Genomic DNA, 18,690 nt, shown 5'->3' on the forward strand with positions numbered 1-18,690 from the left:
TGGGTTGGGTATTTATTTTATCTTTTTTTTATTATTTTTTTTGTTTTTGTTTTTTGTTGTTTTATTTTTTTAAATCATCTTCTTCTCTTCTTCTTTAATTCAAAAAACAAAATTACAACGTAATTAGAGATGTGCAGGCTTCAAAAGATTGTTCTGCTTGGTGAGAAATGCTTGGAAATTTCTTCCAGATCATTTGGTATTTTCCACTGGCTGTGTAAATCCATTTAATATTTAATATTGGTTTGTTTCTCCTTCAGTTAACTATACAGCACCCCACTGGGGCACAAGAATTAGATTGTAACCACATATATATATATATATATATACACACACTATTTTTTTAATTAAAAACTTCATTATTTTCCCCCCTCCGCCCCTTATTTGCAATCTAAGGGAATGGACAGAAACCGAGCCGGTGTTTTTTAAATTTTCAGTAGCCCACCTCTGGCATGGTGTGGGCCCCTCCTTGGCCCAGGCAGCAATGTAGATTCGCAGTACTGTATGCAAAAGAAAACTGTAAGTTTATAGAAGGTTTTGGTCACCTGCTCTGAGTCTGGGCAGCGGCTCGGCACCTTTGTTTCTTTAAATAATAAAGCCATGAGGATCTGACATGCCAAGCAGAGGCTTCCAAAGGAGATGGATCCCTGGGTTTCCAGTGAAATGAGAGAATGCAACAATCACCCAAAAAGACAGAGCAGGGGGCGGGGGAGAGCGAGAGGGGAAGAAAGAGTAAGGAGAGGGGAAAGAGGTACATTCTGGGCAGAAACCCGGTGAGATCCCAGCCTGGGTTTGGTTTCCCGGGGTCTAGGGAGCAGGCCAAGTCAGAATGCTTTGACTCCTCACCTAGCTCTCAGTGGGCTAATGAAGGCTAAAAGGAGAATTCTCAGGTGCTTTGTAAAACACTCGTTCCACAGGGAGGGGGCTGGAAATCAGCCCTGTGGAATTCCAGGGCCCTTTCCAACCATGGCTGAGTGATGCCACGCGAGGGCTCTGGTGGGACATACAGGCACTGGGTGGTTGTATGTGTACACACACAGCGGAGGTATGAGCTACGTGTAGCACCACCAAAATACAGCGCAACGTGGCAGCCACAGCAGAAACCCCCCAATCCCTCCTACCCTCCCTTTCGCGCTGTCTCCTGATGATCTATCAGAGGGTTTTCTATTGCGTCCTTCACCCTAGTATCTGAGCATATAACTATCTGGATAACTAGCATCACCACTGTGTGAGCTGTGCACAGACACGCCACGCACACACTCTTGCTCCTGGGGCTTGGGGACGGCAGGGTGAGTGGTGCCTGCCCCCTGTTTTGTTAAATCAGCGCATGGCAAGCTCATCGAACGGCTTAGTTTACAGAACCCTCTCCAACCTTTTGTGCCAACAGCTCCTGACAGCGAACACAGTAGCAGCAGGAATCTGAGACAGCCTAGTACGCGGGGAATTCAGATCTGGAGAGCTACGGCAATCACCACTCAGGGTTTGCCCTCTTAGCCTGTAACCAACCACACACAAGGCTGGACCTTTTCTTTTTCTGCTTTCCTTCCATCCGAGGTTACGGCCCGTACATCCCTCTGCCCCAGGTGGCTGCTCCGGAACCAGTGCAGCTACCGAGAAAAGCCTTATATGGCATCACTGGTCTCTGAAAGATTTCTGCAGAGAAATAAGGATCTAAACCATTTCCCCGGGTGACCCGGGCCCTTCCCTTACCTCAGCACAAAAAGAGGACCGAGAAAAACGGTCAAAATTCCAGGGCCGCCCCCATTCCCCACATCCTCTTTCCTGGGATTGGTTAGGCCTAACCTGAAACAAATCCACTGATGTAGCTCCAGACAAAAAAGCTTGTAATGGGACTGCTAGGCGGCAGTGGGTTACGGCTTAGTTACAGCAGAGTGGCAGGCAGACAGCTCCCCGCACCTCACACCTAGCTCCTTGCTAAAAAAATAGGGTATGTTGAGCTACTGTCTCCAACTGCTTTAAATGTGGGAGCCTGCTTGGTAGTGCTGGGAGAACCCTGGGATTGTAGAGGTTTCGGAGCCCGGCTGGACTGTGAGCCAGCTGCCATCAGTGACTTCATTAAGGCTGCTTTAAAGGACACCAAGAGCTGCAAATGTGCTGAGATGCTCAGCACCTCAGGCCGTTAGGGGGCGTCAGAAGGAAGGGAGGCAAAGCCGGGCAGGATGCCAAAGCCCCATGCTGACACTCCCTTCCTGCTATCCCTGTTTGGTTCTGAAAGCCCTTTGCTCCTAATACACTTGGACGTAGCGCAAGCTCTCAAGCTTCCAGAACATCAGCCTCCCCACTACAGTCATCTACCTGCACTTGGAGTCATGGAGATGCCCATTTGAAAGGTCTGTTTTCAACGGCTTCCCAGTCTGAAAGGTCCCTGAGGGCTTCTCCATGGCCCAGACACCCCTTACAGCACCGACCGCCACCAGGGAATGCTGCCGGGAAACTCCCCTTTCACAAGAGAGGATGGAGCACAAGCTCTGGCTATAAAGAGCTCAACGATTCTCCTCCTTCATCTGCATTGTCCTGCCCCACGCAGAAATAGCAACATGCAAATAAAAACAAGGATGAAGTCGACACCACGCCACGCCACTCCCCCGCCACGATTCACAGCATCGGCCGATCCCTGGGAAAAGGCCCCTTAGATCGTCTCCCCTCTCTGTTCTTCCTCCTCTTGGATTGTGACCTTCGGACACCACTTAAGCAGCATGTAAATTAGAGCTGATTCAGCTAACAAAACATCCTGTTTTGCTTTCTGCACTAAACAACATTCAAATCAAACATGGCACAGGACAAATTTTCTGAACTACCGCAAGGTTATGGGACTTGTCTCCCACTCCCCGCCCACCCCCACCCTTCTCCTTCCAGAATCGGTCCTTTGAGTGATTTTTTTAACCCCCCCTTTTTTTTGTTTGTTTGTTGCAAAATTTAGAACCTCCCTTCCCCTCCCCCTTTGTGTTATACTTTGTTTTAATTAAAAATTTTTTTGTTTCTCTCTTGTAAATTGTGCAAATATAGCAGTTAACACTAATGGCAGAAGGCCAGAGAGCTGGGGTGGGGAGGGGAGAGAGAGAGAGAGAGAGAGAGCGAGAGAAGGGATATGGGCGGAGAGCTGGGAGGCAGGTGGGGAGGAAGGGGGAGCGAGTCAAGTACAGAAAAAAGAAAAGCCCCGCCCACCCTCCCTGCGCTAAAAATAACAACATCAGACATGTTGCCCTAGAAGTTAGTGCAGTCCTGACCCTCCAGCCTCCATCACCAGATCGGGGACATGTCCCCAGGCGAAGCAGCTGTGCTGGGTGCGCTGCAAGCTCCCTGCAGTTCTTCTCGGCTCCTTTGCACTCCTGCCCACACCGTCCCTTTTGCAAGGTCTCTGGATAGGTCTGATTGGATTGGGTGTGATACGGTGGTAGGTTTCCTGGTTCGTTTGTGTTAAGAGTTTCGAGACGCGGCGGGCTCCGCGTGTCCATTTGGCTCTGGACCCAAAGTACTCTGCTGCTGCCACTTGCTGGCCTCTCTCTTGTGGTATCCACTGCTGGAAAGCTGTCCGGGCTGCCTCGGCCTTTTCAGCTGCTTAGGGCCATTGTGTCAATTGCCTGCTCCAGTTTACTCCTCAGCCGTTGCCTTCGGGCCTGTTCATCCTTCTCTAAAGCAGCTAAAATCTGGCAGGGGAGAAAAGAGGGGAAAGGATGAGAAAAGGTGGTACTGTTACCTGCAACATAGAAAGAGAAGATGGGAAAAGAACGCAGGTCCACCAATGCCACCACGGCTTCCAGGAGGGAGTTGTCAGCCCTCACTAACAGGCAAGGTAAAACACACTGCTGCGTTCATTGCGAGCACTGCCTCACTAGGAAGATAGGGCTAATAATGGGAATTCAGAGAAAAGCAACAAAATCTGATCAGAGGTGGGAGAGACTGATCTAGGGGGAGTTATTAAAATAGCTAAATATGGGCTAAGCCAGTGGTTCTCCAGCAGGGGTACGCAGAGGTCGTCCAGATGGTACATCAACTCATCTAGATATTTGCCTAGTTTTACAACAGGCTACATGAAAAGCACTAGAGAAGTCAGTGCAAACTAAAATTTCATACCGACAATGACTCGCTTATACTGCTCTATCTACTATATCAGGGGTTCTCAACCTGGGGGGGGGTCACGATTTATTGTAGAATTGTATGATAAAAATGAGAAAGTAAGCCATGTGACAGTAATAGCGTGGCTGTGACACTTCTGTATTTTATGTCCAATTTTGTAAGCAAGTAGTTTTTAAGTGAGGTGAAACTTGGGGTACACAAGACAAATCAGCCTCCTGAAAGGGGTACAGAAGTCTGGAAAGATTGAGAACCACTGGGCTAAGCGACCGCTAAGGGGAAAAGCATATGAAAAAAGCATGGGGCGAGGGGGGTCTAAAGCCCGAGGATGGAGAGAAATGATTTAGCATGAGCTTATGACTAGGAGAAAATCAAGACTGAATTTTCCGTTTTTTCAACATCAGGAAGAACTTCCGGAGGGTAAGATCCATCCTCCTGTGAAATAGCCTTCTAAGGGATGTGCTGGAAGCCCAGTCCAAGGGGATGTGTCAGACTAGACTTCACAAAGCACTAAAAAATGTCAGTAGGGACCAATTCCAGCTTTCGTCACATACCAAGGGCCATGAGGTGGTAACAACTCTGACCAAGATTTTCAAAAGTAACTAGCTATTGTGGGTGCCTTAATTTGGGGATGCCCAGTTTAGGGCACCTTAGAAAGACCCGATTTTCAGAGGGCAGATGCACAGTGCATTTTGAAAATCAGGTCCCTTTAAGGTGTCTCAATCAGACATCTACAATCTCTAGTCATGTCTGAAAATCTTGCCTTTTCCATGTGTCTATTTAAATCCCTGGATTTTGGCTGATGTATTTGATTTTATTAATAAGGAGCTAGGGATAACATTGTTGAGTTGGTGGTTGATTAGAAGACATGCTAGCCAACACAGACATCACTGATCTGTCTGTCTAGGGGATTGTTTTATTTAACTTCCCAATTTGATCAAATGAATAGAGCGTCTGTCTGTATGCAGTTGCCACAGAACAGAATTCCCAGCTATGAAATGAGGGGCCCCAAAAGGCTTGGGGCCAGCTTCAATGACGCCATGTGAACCCAGAGCAATTCAGCTGAAGACATGGAGTAGCTCTGGATTTTCAGCAGTGTAGCCAAGATCAGAATCTGGCCTTAGGGTACATCTACACCACAGACACTATACTGGCCTAGCAATGCCAGCATAGCTCCACAGTACTGACAGAAGGAGTTTTGCTGTCACCATAGGAACACCTCCCCAATGAAGTTAGCCATGTTGATGGAACCCCTCTTCCATTGACACGGCTGTGTCTACTCTGCGGTTTTTGCTGGTATAGGTGTGTTGGTCAGGGGTGTGGTTTATGCCAATGTCACTTTTCAGTGTAGACCAAGCCATCGAGTGCTTGTCTTAGTGTGAGACTGGTCAGCATTGACGCAGGCTGGCTCAGCCAGTGGGTCAGCTGAACCAGTCTGACTGAGAACTGGTTCAGACAGTCACCCAAATCTCAAAGGGAACCAGTACCAAGCCCTGTATTGGTATTATTTGTGCTGCAGTAACTGCTGGATGCCACAGTCAGGATCAGGGACCTGATGTGCTGCGCACAGTACAAACACGTGGGAAGACACAGGGCCCGGCCCTGAAGAGCTTACAGTCTAACCTGGGAGCAAAAGTGACAGCTGGCAGCATAGGCAATGCCTCATCTGTCTCCCCAGTGTTCTGCACAGGCCTCAGGTAAGGTGCAAACAAAAGTTACAGGAGACAAGGAAACAGCCCCGAGGAAACAGCAGCACAGGGTAGGGTTTGCCCCACCACCTTCAGCTTCAATAACCTTCAGGTAACATTTCACCTGCCTTTATTTCTCAGGGCATAGCTGCCTCTGCATGTGTGGGACTCAGCCAGGACAGGAGACGGGACTATCCTAACAAGGCTATTGTTCTGCTGGTATTTCCAGGCTGCCATTAGCTAAGAAACACTGGAAACCTTTCAAAAGAGCCTGCTCTCCAAATGCTGACCCAGCAGCTTCTGAGGGTGCAAGGAGCAGGCACGCAGCTGGGTGCTTCTCCAAACTCACTTTCATGGCTTCTCAGCTGCAAGCCCCCTGGCTAGAGTCTGTCTAACTGCGTTTCCGCCAATGACAACTCTGCTGAGGAGTGGAGATGAGGCACTTGGCACTGTGGGAGCGACGCAGGCAGACATTCAGGCATGCGGCCTCAGCAACGTCTGCCTCAGTCAATGGGAAGCCACACTGCTATGCAGGAGAAGTGCTCGCAACATTGCAAACATCAGACAACGGGATTTCTCCATTGGAATCTCATTTCTCTAAACAAACTCGTCTTTTGGTGACAGATCAGAGGATGGGAGGGGCACATTTCTCTGGTATTTACATGAACTGGGACATTACTAAAGGCACAGGGAGAGGCTGGGGGGCTGAAGGCAAGAGTCAGCATGGCGAGGGAGGGGTAATGGACACATAAAAGAGGGGTAATTGCTCGTCTACCCATCACCGAGGAGTCTGAAGTGCTGAGTCCAGCTAGCTAACATTGTGCTACCAGACACAGAACAGTGGATTTAAAAACAAACCTGACAGAAATCCTGTCTCCCCAGGTAAGTTTGTCAGGAGACCAAATTTTTTGCAATTAAATGTCAAGGCATCCGTCAAAGGGGATTTGATTAACCATTTCATTGGCTGCATAATTGGAAACAAACTGTTGTATAATTAACAGACTTACTAGGAGGCAGGCAAAAGTCCATCACAAACCCTACAGGTAATTCCTTAATAGGGAAATCAGCTCTTTTTGATTAAAAGTCGCTGCAGCGCCCTGCAGCTTTCCAGCACTGAGCACACAGGACGTGCTGTGGGGAATATGCAGCGCTGGATGCTGGGAGACTCAGGGTCTCAGCGTGCATCTCAGTGCAGAGCAGGTGATTCCAGTCAGTCTGGCCTAGTAGCCAGCCCTGGGCAGTGGCCTATAGCTGACTTCAGATAAGGATGAAATTACCCCTCCTGCAGTGCACCTAACCAAGCGCTCAATCCAGCAAGATGCTGAATACTCGACTTCGGTGTGAATTGGGGGTTTTCAGTACCTGTCAGGATCAGACCCTGGCTGAGATACTATAGCATGAGGAGAAAAATTCCTCCCCGAGATTCACTTACATCCTGAGGGGATGCAGCCACAAGATACCGAGAGTCATGAAAGGCTCCTCCAGCGCTCTTCCAAATCTTGCCATGGTTCTTGGCTGCCCATTAATTTGCTTTAGTGACCTTTTGTTCCCAGATTATGGGACGGGGCCTCCTGGGTTTTCACTGTACTCTTTGGAATTTTTGTCCTTCGGAGGACATCCGACCTACCTAACATCCAAAACCAGAGCTGAAAGCATGCGGCACAAAGTGGGCATTTGTGGAGGGGATGTAACTTTCTGACTATTTCCATCCTGATTCAAACTCTGGGATTGTTCATCCCATCAAGTCAAATCTTGAAGCTGGACTTTAGAAAGGGCTGCTTAGTTTCATGGCCACCAAGAGCAACATTTGTAGTTCTGCTCCACAAGAGTGCCAGCTGATCACTTGTGACACTCAGGAAGAAATCTCCCCTATGTGCATGTCACAATTAGCCAGGTACACTACAAGGGTTTTATTTGCTTTCCTTTGAAGCATCAGCTATAGGCCAAACCTGGAGGCAGAATAGAAGCCTTGATGGGCTCATAGTCATATCCAGTTGCATACTCTATAATCTCAATATACACGTCCCTTCTGTTAACCAGACCAGCCTCTAGATGGCACCAACGCACCTTATACCCAACCACCCCTAAATATTCATCTGGCAGTCAAAAAACACATTTCTTAAAGGCATCTGAATCAGAATTGGACAGGATCAGACAGAGAATATGAATCTGAGTCTAGTCCCCTGTACCCACCTCACCGCTGCCTCTCCTGATAAGAGAACAGTTTATCATTGAAGTCTGAGAGTGCTGAAAGATTCACAACCTGCCTTCTCTTTATTTGATTATCTGTTATCTTGTTGTCCTTATGGAAAACAACACAGCAAAAAGAAATCCATGCAGAGTATAAAGAGAGATACATGCCTGTCACCTGCTGTAAGGAGCCGGGACCAGTGATTATGAAGATGCAAGTACCCAAATGAAAATTAATTATGATTTTCATTCACAGCCAATGACAGCATATTACTGCACTGAACAACAGGAAAAATGATTCTCTCCCATTTCGCATCAAAGAGGGTGCAATCGGGCTGCATGTAATTGTGCTTAATGAATGAAAACAAACAAAGGGAACAGCTGCGATTTATTAATCCCATTACGAATAATAAAAGAAGTTCCTGAGAGCTGAGAACACACTAGTGGTGCTTTCAGAGTGGGCTATGGGGGAACATTCAACAGATGCCAGACTGCAGTGAACTGGCAAGAACACAGGTTGGCTACTCACCCTGCATCTTCAAAGAGCAGCTCGTTAATATCACACCTCCGCCCGCACCTCCCCGACAACTCTCACACAGTGGCTGGCTTGTGGTTGATTTTTGAGGCTTAGGTGACTTTTGGTGCTGATGAAAGCCTGACGGCTGAGGAGCCAGGCACAGGGCTGGCAGCTGTTACAAAATGCTTCTCCCCACACCTCTGCCAATGCATTTCAACCCAGACCGCTCCCAGCTCTGCCAATGTGTAACAGCCCTCACTTGCAGCAGACCCTGTCACCCCAAACCTGGGCTCTCCCCACACAGCTCTGCTATTGCTCCTAAACTTAACCTATAGCACCCCTTGTAATCTGTTCTGCTCTACCTTGTCCCACAGCACTCTTGGCTACCTGTCTACTGATGGCCCTCACCTCTTCCTGGCTCTCTCACGGCTGAGACACCCTGTCTCTCTCAGGAGACAATGCAGCAGCTTGGGGCAAAGGCTTTTTATCTAAACAAACCACTACTCAAACACAAGTTTTCACTCTGCTTTATTGGGACAATAAAATCTAGGTTATGTTTTTATAGATATACAACAGTTATATATTTTATTGCTTTAATAAAGTATTGCAGAGTGTGTTTGAATAGTGCTTTATGAAGTTAATTTGTACAATTTACAACAGATGGGTTTTTAACCACTCTTGTCAATATTCGAAGAGGCCTATTGGCACGGACACCTTATCCCTCCAAGTGCACCCCTGGGATTGCGAGCAAGGTGACTTGGGTACCTTCATGGGTTCTGCTGTGCTATGGGGTCATTTACAGCAGGTGGGGAAGAGGGAGGGAAGGCGGTGAGATGAGGCGAGGCAGACTGGAGTTCAAATCCTGACTTCATTCACATGGGAAAGGAGTTTAGCAGTTTCCCATGCTACTTGCCAGAGGAAATAGGAGTACAAAACAATACCCTTATCAGAATGTATGCTCAGGAAAGGCCCAGGACTGGAGGAGCTGCTGCAGGTTGGGATGGAGGGGTATCAGAAGAGCAGATGGGCGAGTGCCCATGGTAAGAACAGCATGAAGAGCTGCTGGTCATCTCTAGAGTGGAATAGCAAGGTCAGGAGTGAAGAGAGCAGTCGGGAAAAGCTTGAACACCACCTCCTTTCACTGTGCCTGGCTCTACTCACTGCTCTCAGCCCCTTCCGTCACTTGTACAATCATCACATTCACTCAGGGTGAGTGTGAATCCAGGTATGTGGAGGTCATGAAGTGTATTAGTGCCTGGTAACTTCTATCATTGGCTGGTAGTCACACACACACACACACACAGTAATGGGACACGTAACTTTACTACACACGGGGCTACTTCACTACACACTTTCATTGTGCAGGCTGCTATGATCCAGATGTGCTTCCAGAAGTGAGTTGAATCCAGCCACCAACAGCAATTTTTCCCCTCTCTGTATTTCCCGTGAGATAATTTTTCTGGGCAGCAAGAGGGGGAATGCAGAAAGTAGGCGGGGGATGTGCCCTTGCTTGAAAACAAGATGCCCCAGCCCCTGTTGACTTACCTCATCCTTGTACTTGGTGATGTATGAGTAGATCTCGTGCAGCGCACTCATGCTGTTGAACTGGCTCAGGTGTAACCGGGACTGCTCTGCCAGGTATGCACTCATGTCCTGGTCACTGATTGCTGGCATTTTAGCAATATCTGCATAATATCTACAGGGGGGTAGGAGAAACAGAATAGTGTGTCTGAAACAGGGAGAGGGGCAGGCCTCCTTGGGACTCCCCCTGAGAACACCCTGTGGGCAGACTGAAAGGTGAATACAAGGAGCCTTTTGTTTCACAGTAATAGTACTATATGGTGCTTTTCATCAATAGATCTCAAAGTGCTTTACAAAGGAGGTCAGTATCAGGATCCCCATTTTATAGCTGGGGTAACTGAGGCACAGAAAGGGGAAGGGATAAGTCACCCAGCCATCAAGAGGCAGAGCAGGGAATTGAACACAGGTCCCCTAGAGCCCATTCCAGTGCTCTGTCTAGTAGGCCACACTACCTCCCCCTTAAATTAACTTCTTGTTATACTGAAGCAGATGGGATAGTTAAAGTCAGGTGCTCTCAATGATTTTCCACCTGCCATCCTCAAACCACCCACTATTCCCTTCCATGACCTTCCAAACTACCCACTTTTGCCCTCACGACCCAATATCCCCAAATCCTTTCTGCTATTCCAGTCAAAAACCCTGCACCCAAGGTGCCGCCATATGTAACAATTTGTTTGTTTGCAGTGATTCTCTTGGAAGTTTACTGTATCACAGAAAGCCAAAGATGGCATTTCACATTCAGTGCATACACTTGTGATAATTTCACATCCACATCTATATTGTACACATCCGTACTGAACATTTCATGAATTGCACCTTCCTCGGTGATGTATATTCAGTAGCCCTTATTACTGTGGCTAGTTGTGCTTGGAAAGGCTACTGCTCAACAGAAAGGTCAGAAACCGTTTGGGTTTTTAGTGAAAACAGATTCTGCAGAAAATGTGAAAAATGTCAGAAAACAGCTCAATGAGCCACCATGGGGTCATGACCCTGAGGCTGAGAACCCTGCTTTACCAGAATCAACAACAGAAAATGTGACTTCACCCTGACTAACGTTTCATGGCATCACGTCACCTGTACCCAGACAGCACTCAGCGTTAGCCAGAAACAGGGCAGGTAATCAAGCATTCCACTGAAGTGTTTTGACCATTGCTGTAGGAAGGATACTGGCCTAAATGAACCAGTGGACCAATAAGGTATGATAGGAGATGGAATACTTGGGTTATGGACCAATGGTCTCACCCACTCCTACATGGCCCACTGATCTGATTGGGTAGGGCAAAAGGAAGGCATACGGGACTAGGTGGCTCATCGGTATGCTCAGCAAATTCAGGCAACTGTATAAATTGGACCCATGGGGATTCAAAGCCACTGCACCCAGACTAACAGCAGGTGCATTATCCCAGCATCATCTGATGTGCTTAGCAGTCTCCTGCATTCACATGTCATCCACAGGGGCAGGACATTCTTGCACAAACCATACAAGTATATTCTGTGCTGCCCTCAATGGCAGGGGCTCCCAGTGCATGCATGGGACACCCATGTACATCTCTTCCTGAGGTAAAAGCAAGGCCTGGCCGGACTGAGGTGAGCTTTCCTGGGGAGGAGCTCAGCCATTCCCAGAACAGAAACCTACCAGGCACTGTGCTCAGGATGGCTGCCTTTAAACATTTCCCACAGGAACATGCTAATATTTGTTTCCCTAAAGATATTTTGAAAAAATTTTAGGGCAAAATGATCAAATGTACGGTCTCCATTTTTGTGTGGGCAGAAAGTAAAGTTGCAAACTCTGAGGTCCATTCAGCAATCAGGTTCTTATACCTTCACAGGCTTCTCCTGCAAAACAGCGCTGTCCTTGACAATCAGGCCTTGCCACTCCAAATACCTGTAAATACTGAGTGCAAACCCCACCCAAACATAGATCATAGACTATCAGGGTGGGAAGGGACCTCAGGAGGTCATCTAGTCCAACCCCCTGCTCAAAGCAGGACCAATCCCCAGACAGATTTTTGCCCTAGATCCCTCCCTCAAGGATTGAACTCACAACCCTGGGTTTAGTAGGCCAATGCTCAAACCACCTTACTTTATCTCTCATAACCCCAGGGAAATGAAACGCCAATGCAATTCACAGTGAACATTCCGGCACTGTGATTATTAGCATCATCATCGTTAGCTGAATCCAATCTCACTGAGGTGGAACGATGCTGGGTCAAGCATTTGGGTGGGAGCAGATGGCAGCGTAGCACCTTCAGGAGATGAACATGAGCCCCACTCTATCCTTTGGTACTGAGAGCAGCCAAGAGCGCAGGTTAAGATGCTTACGCAGGGCAGTGCCCAGCAGGGGTTCCAGCTGTACTTGGAACGGGGAGGGTGGAGACTCCACAGATTCCGATAGAGCTGGAGAGTCTGACTCTTCACCCTCTAAGGAGCACTGGAGAACAAAGGTTTGAGCAGAGAATTGCCAACTACAGCAGGCACCAAGGGATCCACTGTGCAGCTGAGAACATCAGACGTGGTTTCTTATCCATTTCCTCTCAGATTTTTCCTTACAGGATAGAAAACACCTTCCATCCACTTCAGGACTAGGAAGGCAGAAAGTCCAAGCCTTGGGGCTCACAATTTCCAGCCATCTTCTAAATTAAAGGCCACTGAAATCACACCAAGATCCTCCAGGGCATGCTGTAGGGCTGAGTTTGCCTGGACCACGGTGTCTGAAATGCCCTTGATGGGAGGCGTGACTCCATGGCAGGTGAGGGCATGATGAGGGGGCTCCCAGGGCAGATGCGTGCATCCATGTCTGCAGTACAAGATCTCCAGCCAAAAGGAAGCAGAGAAACCTTTCTGGATCGAGACGTATGCAGGGATGAGGGGCCACAATTATTTTTCAGTGCACATACTGACATCTCTAATGGACCGACATCCCATGGATTGCTAATGTTCCAGCTGGATGCCTACAAGCCGAGAGATCACACCTTGCATAACAGTGACTCAGGATGCAGCCAGCCTGGAAGCAAAACTGAGTGTGACTCTCTCCTCCCCTCTTACTGCATGCTCACCCTTTTAACTCTGTTTCTTCCCTGGAGTGGCCAACTGGCAAAATGCCCTTTTTTTGCCTGGTGCCTGGGTATCATGATGATGGACGTAACAGACAGATCTTCCATTGGGACTGCCAGATTCAGTCAATCATCCTCCCTTCATTCAAACCCTTCCTTCTGCAAAGCTTTGCAGTGATAATCCTCCAAAGAAAAAAACTGCAGTTACACAACAAAGCCCCACCACAGATGAGAGGTGGGAAATCCAACCTCTTAGCCCAGAGAGGAGAACCTACTCCCCACAGGGCAGTCCTGCCCTCTTCTGACCTGCTTGCGGCCTGCTGACCTTTTTCTTGTGTTTTCAGTCAAATTGAGGTTCTAAGATCCTCAGGGCAGGAACCTTGTCTTTTAATTTGCCTGCAAAGCACCATGCATGCCCCTATGGAGTTATATAAATATTTAATTGGGAAAAACATTACAAGAACATTATTTAGAAGCCAAAATCAAGCAGTCAAAAGTTAGATAATGCCAGATGTATGGTTGCCCGTGCAACTTTAATTTGGCGCTTTGTGCGGCCATCCTGTGCACTGAATGACACAGGGGTCCTGTGGGGAAAACGGAACGTGATCATGTAGTTAAAGACTATCATTATACATACGCACAAGAAGGCAGAATTAAGGCTGCACAGGCAACTTTAAATCTGACATTTCCTAACTTTCGAGTGTTCAGCTTTGCACCCTAAATAACTTTATGTATTTTTTTAATGTAATTTCCTAGATTTTCTTTAAAAAGACAAAGGTTAAAAAAAACGATTATGTTTGACTGTTACCACACCCAGCCATACATCACAAGCAGGGTTTGAACCAGGAAATGTCAGCATTGCAGCACAGCCATCTACCACTTGAGTCACAGGACCTGCTACATCAGCTAATGACAGCAGAAGGCTATTATCCCAGAATGGGGGATGGGCTACTGAGCAAGGTGCTGGGTTGAAGGATAGTTCAGGGGGTCCTGGCCTGGTTCTCCCCCCCTCATCCCCGCTATAGCTGCTCTGGCAGCACCTGGGAATTCCCAGTGTAGTGGCAACAGCTGCTGCTGCTTTGACAGTAGCCTGGGCTCTGCCTTAGAATGTTCATGTTCAATTATTATTTTAGAAGGCTCCCAAACTTTTCCTGAGGAGCAGACATGAGAGAAGAGAAAGGGCAATTTTCAACACGTTGTATCTCAGCAAAACCTGAATGGATTTTCATGGAACAAAGAAGAGGCACTTCTCTAGCCCAAGGGCTTTCTTCTTGATGAATTTCAAAGGCCTGCTGCAAACAACGGAGGTTAGAGCTTTTGACAAAGATCACAAGAATCTCTTACAATAGAAAATGTTAGAGAATCTCAAAACAGACGTCACTCCCAGGTCCCCTATAAACAATCATAAATGGCTGCCTCCAAATGTCAACCCCAAAACAAGGCACTAAGGGGCTCCATTAGCAGGCAGATGCCCCTGACCTCCTGAACTTTCCACTTCCTAGAAGACCACCTTCCAGCAGATAGTTAGTGAGACTCTTCTGCCATCCACCTGTGGAGGATTATCTATAGAAAAATCACCGCATTAACCAAGCCCTCTTCAGTATGATGTTCTCTGTCACGCTTACAGATGCCTTTCATGACTGTGACACCAGGATTGGCATCAGATACCAGACTGATGGCAAGCTTTTCAATCTGCTGAGGCTACAGGCAAAGATGAAGATACAGAAAGTGACTCTTAATGACCTTCTGTTTGCTGATGACTGTTCCCTGAATTCCAAATCTCCGTCTGACATGTAGCAGAGTATGGACTATTTCTCTTCACCTTCTGACAATTTTGGTCTCACAATCAACATCAAGAAGACAAAAGCGATGTACCAGCCTGCACCAAGAAAGCCTTAGGTAGAGCCTGCTATCACAGTGAATGGCCAAACCCTGCAGGCAGTGGACAAGTTCGCCTACCTCGGCAATACACTCTCACATGCAGTTCACATCAACGATGAAACCAATGCCAGAACTGCCAAAGCAAGCATGGCCTTTGGCAGACACTGTGCAAATGTGTCCGAGTGCAGAGGCATTAGGCACCAAACAAAACTGAAGGTCTACAAAGCCATCATGTTGCCAACTTTGACGTATGCCTGCGAAACCTGGACAGTGGACAGATGTCACGTTATAAAGCTGAACCACTTTCACGTGGGCTGTCTGAGGAAACGGATGAAGATAAGATTAATCAAGTAACCCATAGTGGTATCTCTTGTTCAGTGTGCCAGAGACAGTTGAAAGCTCAAATTGGCCTGATCAGCCACTCACGTGCTCACAGAAACCAAACCAATCAATGATGTCATGGTCATCTTCGAACTCAAAGGATGAACAACAACCTAGAAGGATCACTGCATTAATCAAGTCCATGCACAATAAGGACTATGAGGTCTGTAATTTCCCCATATGCATATTGCAGACATAATGTATATACAGCACGGAGGAAGCAATGCTGAGGTCACTCACCTTTCTACCCAGCTCTTATAGTTGGGGATGTCCTTGGCATACAGTAGTTTGTTGGAGGGAGAGTCTTTCCCTAGCTTGTGCTCAGAAGTTGAGCAGGAGTCCATGAATGTCTGAGCCACCACGGATAGGCAAGCATCAGTAATACTGTTCTTGTGAATGTCAAACACAAACTGGGGGTTCTTAATCACATTCACCCAAAAACGCAGAGGTAGACTGAGGAAAGAAAGAACAGAGATGGTCACTGCAGGAAACAAGGCCCCAGACAGGAGCTAGTGCAGACAGCTTCCTGAATTTGGCAGATTCAAGCCTGAATTTGGCAGTCCTCTCCCCCAACCCCACAAAAAGATAAGCAATTTGAGGAAAACATTCATTCACCTACCGCCCCAATGGCATCCTGGACACCTGGGCTATCACACCCTCAAGCTTATCCTGAATATGGTCATTTCTATCCACTGGGCACAGTAAGAGAGAGGCCTCGGCGGAGGAACTTCTCGACCTTGTCAGCAATTTCAAAGAGGGCAGAGGTGATCGGGACTTGAGGATGCTTTGGGGTCCCTGCATCAGTTTGCTGTCATATGACGGTTGTAGGTGCTAGGAAAGATTCCCTAATCACTACAGCCTGCCTCTGTCTGATCCAGTAGCAGTGCTGGTTAGGAATAAATCGGCTCCTATCCTGCAGCTGCCACTTCACCACACAGCTTTGGTCATAGACACTACACCCCAGTGGGGTTTGTGGGCATGGAACCAGGAATTGCAATGCCCTACCCCTCATAAAAGCCCAGGCATTACTAAACAGATGCAGCACCACACAAACAGGACACAGCTATGACCACATGCCTGTAACATGAGGATGTCGACCTGAAGTGTTGTATGGAAGACACGGGAGGGAACTGTCCCGTTCTATTTGGCACAGGTGAGGCCTCAGCTGGTGCACTATGTCCAGTTTTGGGCACCACCCTTTACAAAAGATGTCGACAAATTGGAGGGAGCAACAAAAATGATAAAAGGTTTAGAAAACCTGACCTATGAGGAAAGGTTAAAAAACTGGACATGTTTAGTCTTGGGAAAAGATTGAGGGGGGACCTGAAAACACTCTTCAAAAATATGTTAAGGGCTGTTATAAAGAGGATGGGGATCAATTGTTCTCCATGTCCACTGAACACAGGACAAGTAGTAATGGGTTTAATCTGCAGCAAGGGAGATTTAAATTATATATTAGGCAAAATGTTCTAGCTATAAAGGTAATGAAGCTCTGAGGTAGGCTTCCAAGGGAGGTTGTGGAACCCCTTTCATTGTAGGTTTTTAAGACAGGGTTAGACAAAAACCAGTCAGGGATGGCCTAGGTATACTTGGCCTGCCTCAGCATAGGGGGCTGGACTTGATGACTAGAGCCCTGCAAATCTGTGGATATCCACAGACCTTACATCCACGGACCATGTTTGCGGATCGGATGCGGATACAAATTTTGTATCTATGCAGGGTTCTATTGATGACCTCTCAAGGTCCCTTCCAGCCCTACATTTCTGTGATTCTAAGATGGGGGCCAGCAAAGGTCTAGCATCATGTAGACTCAACTTTAATATTCCTCATAGGCCAAGTCACACAGGAGAGGAGGAAGCCAATGACACGAGGTGCTGATGGCTCCCAGATACTCCCCTCCTGGAGTCTATGGATGTAGGCATTCACTCTACATTAGGAGTTTTCCCCTCCCTTGGGTTATTGTAGCTATCTGGGGCACGGGTGCTGATGGAGGACAATCTACAAACCTCACATACCCAGGGCCTAGGGAGGGTGTGCCTGGAATTTACATCAGTGAATGGTGTTTTTAATGCATTCCCTCTGAAGTAACTCCAACATTGCAGGGGCTCCTAAAGATTTTGTATGACATAGGGGTCTGGGAGAGACTTTGCTTTGGAATAGTTCCCTGCTGGCCCACAGCCACAATGGGGTCTTCAAGGACCCTAAAGGAAGGCCATCACAGTATTCTTCCTCTCTTTCCTGTCCAACTGCCACCTGCCAAGTGAGTCATCTCCATTCCAAGTCCTCTGGGTGTCCTTCCCCTCCCCTTTCCTCCCACACATTCATAACCCCAAATCCCACCTTATCAGAAAACCAAAGCTTCCACAGCCCATTGATCAAAACCTCAGGAGTCCCGTTTAACCCCTCTGAACACTGCTACTGCCTCGGTTCCTAGGACCGGCTCAGCTATCTGCTCCCATTCCATAGGAGCGGGTTCCATTCCCATGGAACAGCCATTGCTTATGCCCAGACCCTATGGCTTATGCCAAATTGTGCAACATCTCCTTCCCCCCTCAGCTGATCCTTTCTAAAACCCCTCGCAGAACTTTACAAAGGTCCCAGACAGGCTCATGTGGGAGGAGAATTGTTGGGCTCTTTAAGGGACTCACTAGGGCATTTATTATCTGAGGAAAACGTAGGCTACATCAGATATTGAGATAGCAAATCTATGAATCAGATGGGCTCACAGCAAGCGAGGGGAATCCTGGCTAGTGACAGACCACGTGCTTGCTCACAGCACATATGTATGCCCCTCTTCTATTCTATCCTTATATCACCCTCCTCTCAGTAGCATCTAACTCTCATTAGAAGGTCCTCAGCGATCGATCCCTGGTATAAAACCCCTGAGAGCCCCTCCTAAGCTTCCCTGTGTCATCAACAATGCTTCTAAGATGCCAAATCTGGGCTCCCTGGGACTCTTATAATGAGGGTGCCGGATGCACATACATATTTCAATCCGTGAAGGGAGCGGCCTCAAGAAATCAGCTCCACACATCGAATTAGCGCCCAGAGATAAGCGTGAACATTAGTATGCAGGAGCCTGCATCCCAGGCCCTGTGGAACTGGGCCCCCCCACCAACTCCTTCCTTCCTTTAATATAGAAAGCAGAGTTATAAATCAGTTCCGAGTGCTTCCGCACTCTCATATCTCCATTTAAAAATGTTTCTTTTCCTACCCTGCTAATTGCCGACAGTTACTGAACTATACAAAAGCAATTTGGCTGCCATTTAACAAATGCCAGACATGGGAACGTATGTACTCGTTGCCA

General features: G+C 47.6%; 1 protein-coding gene across 4 annotated transcripts in view; it reads right to left on the reverse strand.

The window, feature by feature from the left end:
* Positions 1 to 210: 210 nt before the first annotated feature.
* The window catches only part of PLXNA1 (plexin A1), a 284,683-nt gene continuing 266,203 nt past the window's right edge, over positions 211 to 18,690 (reverse strand). For all 4 annotated transcript variants that reach the window (XM_042849837.2, XM_005288414.5, XM_005288413.5 and 1 more), the window contains exons 30-32: positions 15,624 to 15,836; positions 10,033 to 10,183; positions 211 to 3,665 (exon numbers count right to left, since the gene is read on the reverse strand). In XM_042849837.2, the coding sequence (XP_042705771.2) occupies positions 3,570 to 3,665; positions 10,033 to 10,183; positions 15,624 to 15,836 (460 nt within the window). In that variant the 3' untranslated portion in view covers positions 211 to 3,569. The remainder of the gene's footprint in view (positions 3,666 to 10,032; positions 10,184 to 15,623; positions 15,837 to 18,690) is intronic.

This window comes from Chrysemys picta, chromosome 7 (assembly GCF_011386835.1).
Source record: "Chrysemys picta bellii isolate R12L10 chromosome 7, ASM1138683v2, whole genome shotgun sequence".
NCBI classification, from domain to species: domain Eukaryota; kingdom Metazoa; phylum Chordata; order Testudines; family Emydidae; genus Chrysemys; species Chrysemys picta.